Source organism: Carassius gibelio, chromosome A23 (genome assembly GCF_023724105.1).
Source record: "Carassius gibelio isolate Cgi1373 ecotype wild population from Czech Republic chromosome A23, carGib1.2-hapl.c, whole genome shotgun sequence".
NCBI lineage: Eukaryota > Metazoa > Chordata > Actinopteri > Cypriniformes > Cyprinidae > Carassius > Carassius gibelio.
In genome coordinates, this window is record NC_068393.1 from 3,571,380 (window position 1) to 3,581,867 (window position 10,488).

General features: G+C 40.3%; 1 protein-coding gene across 4 annotated transcripts; it reads right to left on the bottom strand.

Annotated features, from left to right (window-relative positions):
* Positions 1-2,264: 2,264 nt before the first annotated feature.
* LOC127944706 (serine/threonine-protein kinase Sgk2) lies at positions 2,265-8,013 on the bottom strand. Of its 4 annotated transcripts, XM_052540899.1 has the most exons (13): positions 7,758-8,013; positions 7,176-7,291; positions 7,036-7,088; positions 6,825-6,882; positions 6,553-6,636; positions 6,026-6,157; positions 4,911-5,023; positions 4,798-4,834; positions 4,624-4,710; positions 3,747-3,842; positions 3,512-3,667; positions 3,332-3,421; positions 2,265-3,176 (listed from the first exon to the last, which is right to left on the bottom strand). In XM_052540899.1, exons 2-13 carry the CDS (start codon positions 7,191-7,193, stop codon positions 3,015-3,017), a joined length of 1,086 nt encoding a protein of 361 aa, XP_052396859.1. In that variant the 5' UTR covers positions 7,194-7,291; positions 7,758-8,013; the 3' UTR covers positions 2,265-3,014. The 4 variants fall into 4 exon arrangements, with proteins under 4 accessions (XP_052396859.1, XP_052396860.1, XP_052396861.1 ...); XM_052540900.1 differs by having other exon boundaries at positions 7,176-7,763; XM_052540901.1 differs by lacking the exon at positions 7,758-8,013 and having other exon boundaries at positions 6,026-6,636; positions 6,738-6,882; positions 7,176-7,751.
* Between the last annotated feature and the right edge of the window lie 2,475 nt (positions 8,014-10,488).

Here is a 10,488-nt window from a genome sequence, read left to right on the forward strand (position 1 = left end):
ACAAAACCTTCTCCAACACTCTTTCTACACTTCCCTTATTATTTTCCTAGTTTCTGGTTAAGTTTTCTTATGTATGATCATATTTGGCCAGTTGTAAGTCCTTTTCAGTCCTTTTCAGTTTCTAGCTGTTATTGAAAATGTTTCCCTGTCTCTTTCCTATCCTTTTGGAATGCATTTCCTTGCACCATTGTGAATTGCTGACACTACCTCTGTATATATCTTCTCAATTCCTATTTCTTCATTCACCTCTATCAATTTCAATTGCAACTTCACTTCTCTTTTCATGCACCATTCGTTCTGTCCCACTTGGCTTATTCCTAACCCTTACTACCTTTACAGCCTCATCATAAATTAGATTATTTTTGACTTTTTCCTGTTGTACTTCTACTGCCCTTATTCTTACTTCACACCCTCCATTATGCCTTCCTCCACAATTGCAACATTTCAAACCAACTCTTTCATCACACTTCCCAAATTCATGCTCCCCTCCACAACACGCACATCTTAGTTTAGCTTTACATACTGATGCAGTAAGCCCATGTCAGCATCGACACAACAGAACGGACAGCTGTGCACCCTGTCCATGTACAGGAAATATATTGAGACCGCGTGGACAGTGTGAATGTTGAGACAGAGTAGCAGAGTACCTCCTTTCCTCAGCCCTAAAATGGGTCATGGAAGGGTCTTCCAACATAACAATGACCCGAAACATACCGCCACTGCAACAAAGGAGTGGCTCAAGAAGCAGCACATTAAAGGGTTAGTTCACCTAAAAATAAAAATTAGCCCATGAATTACTCACCCTCAAGAAATCTTAGGTGTATATGACTTTCTTCTTTTAGATGAATCTAGTCGGAGTTATATTAAAAATTGTCTTTGAACTTTCAAGCTGTTTAATTCCACTCAATGGGTGTTGTACAGCATCAGTCCAAAAGAAGTTAAATAAATAGAGCCCAATCCTTAATAAAAAAGTGTCTCACACAGCTCCGGGGGATGAAAAAAGGCATCCTGTAGTTTATCAATGTATTTTTGTAAGAAAAATATACTTTAATCTAGCTTGTGCCAACAGCTGTAAACAGAAGCAGCTCCGGGGGGGTGACGTATGAGGTCAGCGTTGCTTATTAATTAATTAATGCCAATAACCTATCATAATTACATTGTTAAACTGTAGTTACAGTTTTTAAATAATAAAACATGCAGAAATCTCTGAGCATCTCGTTTCACAGTCCCAAACGTTATGTTCCTATAAATAGCATTCAGAAGAAAGAATGAAGAAATCTCCAAGTTTGGTCTTAATGAATTTCCACACAGAGGTACACAATAATGCTATTTAATCTGAAAAACAATATTTTTTAATCTGAAATATAATTATTTCTATTTAGCCACGTTTCATATCAAGTTTTTCCCCTGACAGTAAATGAGAACGTAGCAAGACCAGGAGTAGGAATGCACGCACTCGTCCCATCTTGTGCACCAAGCCCATTATCCCTCATTTGCTGATAGATGAACTTTAGCTGCTTTGAGTGTTAGTTTGTTGATGCTTCTGAACTGTTGTTTTATTTCATACCCACAAACTTTCCCAGACATATCCTCGCATATCCAAGCTCCTGAAGTTTGCAGATGACACCACACTCATCGGCCTCATCCAGGACGGTGATGAGTCTGCTTACAGACAGGAGGTTGAGCAGCTGGCTGTCTGGTGCAGTCTTAACAACACGCTCAAAACAGTGGAGATGATCGTGGACTTTAGGAGAAACCCCCCATGCACTCCCCCCACTCACCATCATGAACAGCCCTGTGACAGTCCACTGTGATATCCTTAGATGTGTTTGTTTCCTCTCTAGTACATCCCTGCGTCTTACTCAATTCTATTCCATTATCATCTATAGCACAACTGTTTATACAATGTATTTGCAATTTTCTTTATAATTGTTTTTGTTTGTGTGTGTTTATTTTTGTCTGTGTGTTGTTGTCTCTCTGTACTGGATGCTTATGTCACTAAAACAAATTCCTTGTATGCGCAAGCATACTTGGCAATAAAGCTCTTTACATTACATTTACATTATAAGAGTGATAGACTGCAACGGTTTGTTTTAAAAATCTCCATTTGTTTTCTACTAAAGAAACAGTCACCTACATCTTGGATGCCCTGGGGGTAAGCAGATAAACATCCCTTTGACATCCATGTTGTAAATGCTACCATTGAAACAGATGGAGATGCTCTGCTTACTGGTGAAGTCAAAAGAAGGAACAGTGTCTGAATATAATGTCTTGCATGAATTCATTGCTACTTTGTCATATGGATACAAAAAGTGCCAGATCAGAGGAAAATTAAGTCAAATCTCCTAGCAAATTTTTTTTTCCACAGTGAATTCTGACATATGACAAAGATTAAAGGAACCTTTAGCAAAGGTCTTACTAAACCTTAAACAAAAACATGTAACATTATGAGCAATATACCTGTATAGCCAGTGCATTTATAAGTGGTATTACACTTTTCTGAAGACTTTCTGAGCATTAATACATGATTTCATAGACAAATCATCTTCACATGTATGGATCATACATAAAATAGATTTGATTGTGACATTTTCAATAACAGAAGAGCATTGCATTACAGGACATTTTGCACAACAAGTTACAAAGCAAAGGTGTAATTTTCCATGCTTTTCATTAATCAGATGAAGAACGTTAGATGAGGGTGTTGCCAAGAGTAAGGCTTGCAGATCCACAATCCCCAAAAGACAAGCAAGATCAGAAATCTAGATTTTGCAACTGCATCTGCTTTTCCAGTGGTGCAATGAACAAATCTGTCTCAGGCAATGTCCTTTAGTCTTACACAACGGACATGCGTGCATGCTGATGAAATATGAATGCAAAATGAGCACAACATCTTAAAACCCATCATCAGACAGCTGAGGTTCATGTGTCACAGCGTTTGCCCTCATTACAGTCCAGTGTTTTCCAGCATCCAGAAACACCGTGCGCTCAGTGACCTGAAGGTGAGAGCAGTCTCAGAGGAAGCCGTCTTCTCCAGAGATGTATGAGAAGCCATTGAAGGCGTTGGAGCTGCTGGTGGCCAGGCTGGGGGTGAGGTCTGGGGTGCGGCCCACAGAGTTGGGCACCGTCTCTCTGGTGAACTCTGGGTCAATGTGCTGAAGGTCTGCTGGGCCTCTCTGGAGACACACGGCATTAGTCTTATTACACAAATCACCTTCAGTCTAACACTGTCAGGTGAAACAGAACTGAATGTGTACGTAATGTACAGTTATACTCTGTGTATTAGTACTCTATAAAGACCAAAGGCCAGAGGGAGATTCTGGTAACCTACCACATTTGGGTTATAAGGAGGAGTGATTCTCTTGTGGTAGAGGTCGTCCCAGTTTATGGGGGCAAAGAACACATGATTTTTAATCTCCAACTGCAAAACCAGAACAGTTGACACATTAACAGTGACACTTGGCCTGATACACAGTTTCACAATGACAAAGACCTCCAGAGGGTCACTCACAAAATCAGCAATGGCTCCTATGCGGCGGCGCTGGTCTTTCTGCAGGAGTCCGTAGAGCAGGTGACTGGAGGCCTGAGACTTCCCCGGAGGCAGATGCAGAGGTTTGTGAAGGATGGCGTCGTACATCTCAGACACGTCCCGGCTGTAGAACGGAGGCTGTGTGCCACAGTCTGATTATAATCCATTACGTCTGGGCCAAGAAGATTAAATATATGCAGTGAATAGGTGAACTTACTAAGCTGTAAAGCATCTCATAGAGCACAGCTCCGAGACACCACCAGTCCACAGTGCGGTCATACGGCTCTTTCCGTAGGATCTCAGGAGCCAGATACTGAGAGGGAGAGAAAATCACATGACTTTGTCAATATCAAAATATATATGCATTTAATCTCAGCTGTGTATGTCTATATTACTGCCCAGCACTTAATATAGAGTTGATTATAAAGCATATCCAGCTTTATCCAGTAGGCTACACTAGTAACGCGCTTATGTAGCCCCGCCCGTTTTCCCACGCTGCACCTGTCCTGTTTCCCGGTTAAGATCTGAGGAATTTATGAATGAACAGCTAGTTTTAAAATCTTCCCGATGTTCTTGGTAACATTCGTTAACTCTGCAACAAGTAAACCCCAAAACCCAAATATGTTAAAAGTTTAAAGGCAAGATTCTGATGACTGCGCACCTGTTTCTCTGATGCATAAGGTCTCTAGGACAATAAAGACTATAACTGCATTATTGCGCAGGTCTATATATAAAGTTTGATATATATTATGTCCAGTTTTATCTGCAAACATGTATTACATGAATGTAAAGTGATATGTATTATATATTGAATTTCAGCAGTAATTTTTGTTATATTTGTTGAAACCTAGAATGCAATGTAAGTCACTTTGGATCAAATATTCTGCCAAATGCATGAATGTTCTCAACTGCTGGGTTGCTTATATTGTCTCCAAATATTAACAATATGATCATCCAGCTTTCATCTGCTAAATGCAACTATAAGGAATGAAGATATAAGAATATTATAAACATTAACATTGTGCCTTCTGTAAAGCTGCTTTAAAACAATGTGTACTGTAAAAGGTAAATTTGACTCGGCTCAAGATTCGTACCTCTGGGGTGCCGCAGAAGGTTGAGGTGGTTCCTTCTGGTTCTATGCCTTCTTTACACAAGCCAAAATCTGTTAACACCACATGGCCCTGACAGAGATCAGAAAACAGTTTATATGCACGATCACAATGCATGTATTAGTGCTATTGCACAGAAGTCCTGAATGCCTGTTTTACCTGGTGGTCTAACAGAATGTTTTCTGGCTTGAGGTCTCTAGATGGGAGCATGAAGAGATGGAAGTGAGTTGTGTCCAGCTGAGATCTGAAGAGAAAGCTGTGCGGTTACTGACCTGTACACTATATTGAGAGAGTGAAGGTATCCGATGGCACTGGCCACCTCCGCCGTGTAGAAGCGAGCTCGTGCCTCTGAGAAACACCGCTCTCTCTGCAGGTGATAGAATAACTGAGGGGAGAGAAACACCTGCTTTTAACACATCCCACTGATTATGCTGCTAGTTTTCACCAGTTTAAGAGTAAAAAACACATAGTATACTGTATATATTCAGTATTTAAACTGAGTTCATGGCCTTGTATAAGTCTTATAAACAGTGCTGGGGAGTAACTAGTTACATGTAACAGCGTTATGTAGTTTTTGCATAATAAAATGTAATTTCAAAATAAATGTAACTGTAATCTATTATGCATTATGTTTCACATGCCTGGAAACTGAAAACATTTACTAGAAATTTAGAGAAGTAATCAGTTATGTCATCAGTTACATTACTAATGAAGTAATTAAAACAGTTAAAAACAGGGTAACTTTATCCTTTATCCAGGGTAATCATTATCCTTCCCAACATACTTGACAAACATACTACGATTTAAAAGTTTGGGATCTGTACGATTTTTCAGTGCTTTTGAAGTCTCTTCGGCTCATCAAGGCTGTGTTTATTTGATCAACAAATACAGTAAGACAGTAATACTGTGAAACATTTAAAGCAGCTGTTGTCTATGTGAATATGTTTTTCTGTGATGCACAGCTGTATTTTCAGCATCATTACTCCCATCTTCATTCAGATATGATGATTTACTGCTCGAGAAACATTTGTGATTATTATCAATGTTGAAAACAGATGTGCTGGATTATTATTATTATTATGATTCTTTAATAAATTGAAAGTTCAAAATAAAAATAAAAAGTCAGCATGAAATCAAAGTCACCCTGTCTATAAATACATGCATGTTACTAATCTTTCAGTGGCTTCTCTGTGGTGTTGGAAGCCAGATTTCTTCAATTATTGTGTCTACTTAAACCCGTTTCTACAAGCTCATGTTCATCTGCCTGCATTTTTGTGTCCTCATTCTGCATTTCCCCTCCTGATAATCAGTTGCAATGGTTTTGGAAACAATGTGCTTTTTATTGACGATGCCTGTTGTTTTCATAAGTGATGCTTTCTTGCCATACCTCTCCACCGTTGACGTAATCCAGGACAAAATACAGCTTCTCCGGGGTCTGAAAGGAGTAGTGCAGCCCGACCAGAAAAGGGTGTTTCAGACTCTTGAGCAGCACGTTCCTCTCTGCCATTATATTCTTTTGCTGTTGCACACAACGCAGCATTGACGGAGGTGAACAAGAGAATACAGTTATGAGCTGACACCATCCAGGACAGGCCATGAGACAAGTGACAAGAGGAGCTTTTCAATGCAAATACAATGAAAATATGCAAGCGCTTGTGTATTACACACTGGGATCTAACTATTAGTTAGTTAGTCACTGCTACAACTACTGTAGTCTTTTGGCCAGGACACAGTGTAACAGATTATCATGGTACAAAGGACAGAGTTAAAGTCAGATTAGATTAGATTCTATCATTATCAGAGCAATGAGGCTTTTTGATCTTTCATTTGTAGGATGTATAGTCTCTCCAGGGCTGGTTATATGGAAAAACAAACTGGTTGCATGTAAAAAAATAAAATTAAATAAACACCAACCTCTTTTTTCTTCAATATCACCTTCTTTTGCAAAACTTTCACTGCATAGAATTTCCCATCTGCCTTCAGTTTTGCTAAAAGCACCTGCAATTGACATGATAGCTCACTTAGGCTTTCTGTGCGTTCTTACGCCTTTAAAACAACCCCGAAGGAAAAACACAAAACATTTCTTCAATCAAGGTAACCTTCGCAGACTTCCTTCTGAAGCGTTAATGATTGGTGAAGTCATACGGGGCACAGTTAATCAGATAGTGGCATCAGACGCGCCTCACCTTCCCAAATGTTCCTTTACCAATCACAGCCAGAAAGTCAAAGTCAGTGGGTTTGGCACTGAAGCACACAAGACAATACGAATTATGACAATATATAATCACCACTGCACCACAATCACTATCTATGAGCATAAATCCATCGTGTTCATCTGCACATATGAAAGGTTTACAGGATTCCTCTGACAAATGACTAATAAAAGTGTGCTCTTACTGAGGATTGACCGACACACCCAGATTGACCTCGTCTGATGGAGACGATAAGGACTGGAGAGGACAGGGAAATGTGTTATCAAATATGAAAATCCAAACAAAGCCTGGCTAATCTACAAGCTCAAGAATAAAAGTTCTTACTGGATTGTAATGAGCCATCTTGAGTTAGTGCAGTCCGTGTCCTGAGTGTCGGTCAGATCTGTGAAGTGTCCAGCAGCTCCGAGCTCTTATGCTGCTCTGCCGCTCACAAACTGGATCTTCAGGTTTTTGTGACATAACAGACCCATGAAGGACATTTGGCAACTCAGCATGAACAAGTTTACACGGTAAATAAAGCTTTGCAATTCTCCTGCAAATTGGGACTATGAATACACACTTTGTTCTTTAGGTATGTCTAGTGAGTGTGTACAGGGTCGACTACATGACTAAACACACAGAAAGATCACACTGTGGTGATAATCATAATCATTAAGTGATTCATGCTTTTAGTCATCTTATTCAACACCATCCATTTACTGGATGAGTTAAATATGACCTAAAATAAATAAATAATAGTTCATAAAATAACACATCTGTTGGACGTAAATTATTATATACACTGACGAGAGGTTTGCATTCTATAGTTTCCAATAAAACAAATAAAAAATGTCATAACAGATGCAGACAAAACGATAATTTTGAAACAAGTTGTCAAAAATGAAACGGTTCTGAAAAACAACTCACCCGTCTGTTTGGAGTCGGGTTAAATATAGAGCTGATAAACTGTTGCTGAAGTGCATCATTTTCTGTCCGTGTCTCAGAAACATGTCGTCATGCAGCTGCTTTGGCTGAGGGCCCGGGTGAATGATCAACCCGTGTGTGCATGAGAGATATGAGAGACGTGTGTGTGTGTGTGTGTGTACTAATACTTCACTATGCTTTGAAGACAAACTTTTCCCCAGAAATTAGTTAAATCTGACAAAACTTCCATCTGCGGACATTTTCCTTTGTAAAAACGAAACATAAATAAAGCAGGTTTAAATAATCTTTTGGTTTTATTTAAAAAAAAAATGCAGAACTGGGTGTGGATTTTGGTCAGTATTTATTAGCTGCATATAAAAAAAACCACTGTTGTGTGCCCTCATTTAGATAAAGGTTTGTACATGATAAATAATTTTGAAGACATTTTGTGTCCTTGCAAGTTAAACATGCCCATTAATTGGCCACTTGATAACTTTATTTAACCCTCTGGGCCTCTTCAGTCATTTTTTGACTGAAAAATTTCATATTTTGAAATGTTAAAAATCGTAGCTTCATCAGAATGAGATGACACTTGGTGACTTTTGTTACATTAGCTATGTGAACACACATTTTAGTTCAATACATGTCGCATCTGATGACCCCTTTAAAGGGTCAAAAAACAAAAGACAAACTCGGCTCCTTCGCATCCAAAGATGACCAACATAGAATATTAATAGGAAATATGAAAAAATAAGAAAATTCAGAGAATCTTTTGGTGATACAAACTACAAATCAGCCCATGTGCAGAAAAAAAAGGTGCACTGCAATCAAGGTGGTGACACTAAAATATCAAGAGTGCAAAATAGACACCCGTGCATGAACACATATGGACACAGACAGACAGAAATTAACTGGTAAGACTGCAACAGAGAAATTTTGCAACATCTGAAAATTTTATGTGAAATAAAATGAATAAATAAAAAAAAAAAATCAAAAGAGTCTCTCTCTCTCTCTCTCTCTCTCTCTCTCTCACACACACACACACACACATATACACTCATACACACACACAATTGTGAACTTCCAGTGTGCAAGAGACACTGAATTACTATCGATTGCATGTACAGCAATGCGTAAAATAATTACATAGTTACAAATATATTTATTTATGGTCATTCAGATTTCATCCCATCTTTTTCTTCAAATTACTGTTTGGTAATTATTGTGTCTGTTCTTATTTCAGTGTAACAGGTGTTCTGACTAACAAAAATGCTTCCCATGTGTTCCCTTTCTAACAAAATTGTAATATTTTATTTGAATCATAATGCAAAACCTGATATTTATCGAACCAAAAACATTGAAACCTTGACAAAAAAAAGTATTTTAGAATATTTATACATATGTATAAATGTAAATGTAACACCTAATAAAATTAAGAAATTATGTCTAAAAAAACAACTGGAATCCAAAAGCCTCTGTAAAAATAGGGGGCTATACAGGAGGTTACAAGACCTTACACAAGTTTTTTTTTTTTTTAAATGCCACCAGATGGCACAATTCAAAAAAAAAACAAAAAAAATTCTTACACGTGTCCCGAGCTCTCATCAGCGTCACCCTGGGAACGGAGCAGACACACCTGCACCTGCTCATCACGGGCTGAGCGGCCACACCTGCACTCCATCAGCCGCTGCTCTCATAAACCCCGCAAGCGGGCACAGAGGTGAGAGATAGCTCCGCAAGACTCGGCTAACCTTGTCTTTCCCTTTGCCCACAGAGAGCAGCGTGTGACCGCCAACCCCAACGCCCACGGGAGAGCACGGACCCACACTGCACCAGCGCACCAATAAGCCAAGCCGCCGAGCACCGAGCACCAAACCGCCTCACAGCAACACCTTTCCCCACCGTTTTTTTCAATAAAATCCACCCTTCGGGAAACTTACCTTCATCCTCGAGTCATGTCCTACTTCACCCCGCCACACTGGTGGAGAATGCGGGCAGGACAGTGAAGAGGCCACCGATGACCCTTCCCCACACCGCGTGCTACGATTGGACTGGTTTGGATTGTTTTTTTGTTTTTGTTTTTTCCCACGATCTTTACCTCACATGTCTTCTCTGGTTCCCCAGGGAAACTGAACCTCGCCACAGCCCCGTGAACACAGCTCCGAGAAATCCCTCAGGCCTCCACTGGTTTCACCCTATTCGAACTACTCTTCGGCCGACAGCCCCGCGGTCTGCTCGACATTGCCCGAGAGGCCTGGGAACAACAGCTGGTGGTACACCGAACCACCATTGAATACGTGCATGAGATAAGGGAACAAATTGACTGAGTGATGCCCATCATCCAGGAACACCTCGTCAAGGCACAGCAAAGGCATTACAATTGGGTGGCCCAACCACGGGAGTTCCAAAAGTCCAAAAGTCGGAGCTGCAGCACCTGGTCAGTAAGTTTCTGGATCTGTTCTCCCCCAAGCCTGGGCGGACCCACGTTCTGGAACACGACGTCCGCACACCACCAGGAACCACCCTCCACTTCTGTAATGACTTCTGCCGCCTGAACGAGGTCTCTGAGTTCCCATTCCCCGCGTCGACGAGTTACTGGACCGCTTGGGAAGGGTCCGGTTCATATCCACTCTCGACCTCACCAAGGGCTACTGGCAGGTCCCCTTGATGGATCAGGCAAAACAAAAAACGGCCTTCTCTAACCCAAGTGGCCACTGGCAGTGCTGGGTCCTTC

What these genes read in the sequence shown, in the direction of transcription:
- LOC127944706 (XM_052540898.1), bottom strand. Translation starts at nt 6,956, where the DNA reads ATGCTCATAGATAGTGATTGTGGTGCAGTGGTGATTATATATTGTCAT. An exon ending in ACATTCTGTTAGACCACCAG is followed by an intron (nt 4,711 to 4,797) that starts GTAAAACAGGCA and finishes GATCTCTGTCAG; the next exon opens with GGCCATGTGGTGTTAACAGA. An exon ending in CCTTCTGCGGCACCCCAGAG is followed by an intron (nt 3,843 to 4,623) that starts GTACGAATCTTG and finishes TCTCCCTCTCAG; the next exon opens with TATCTGGCTCCTGAGATCCT.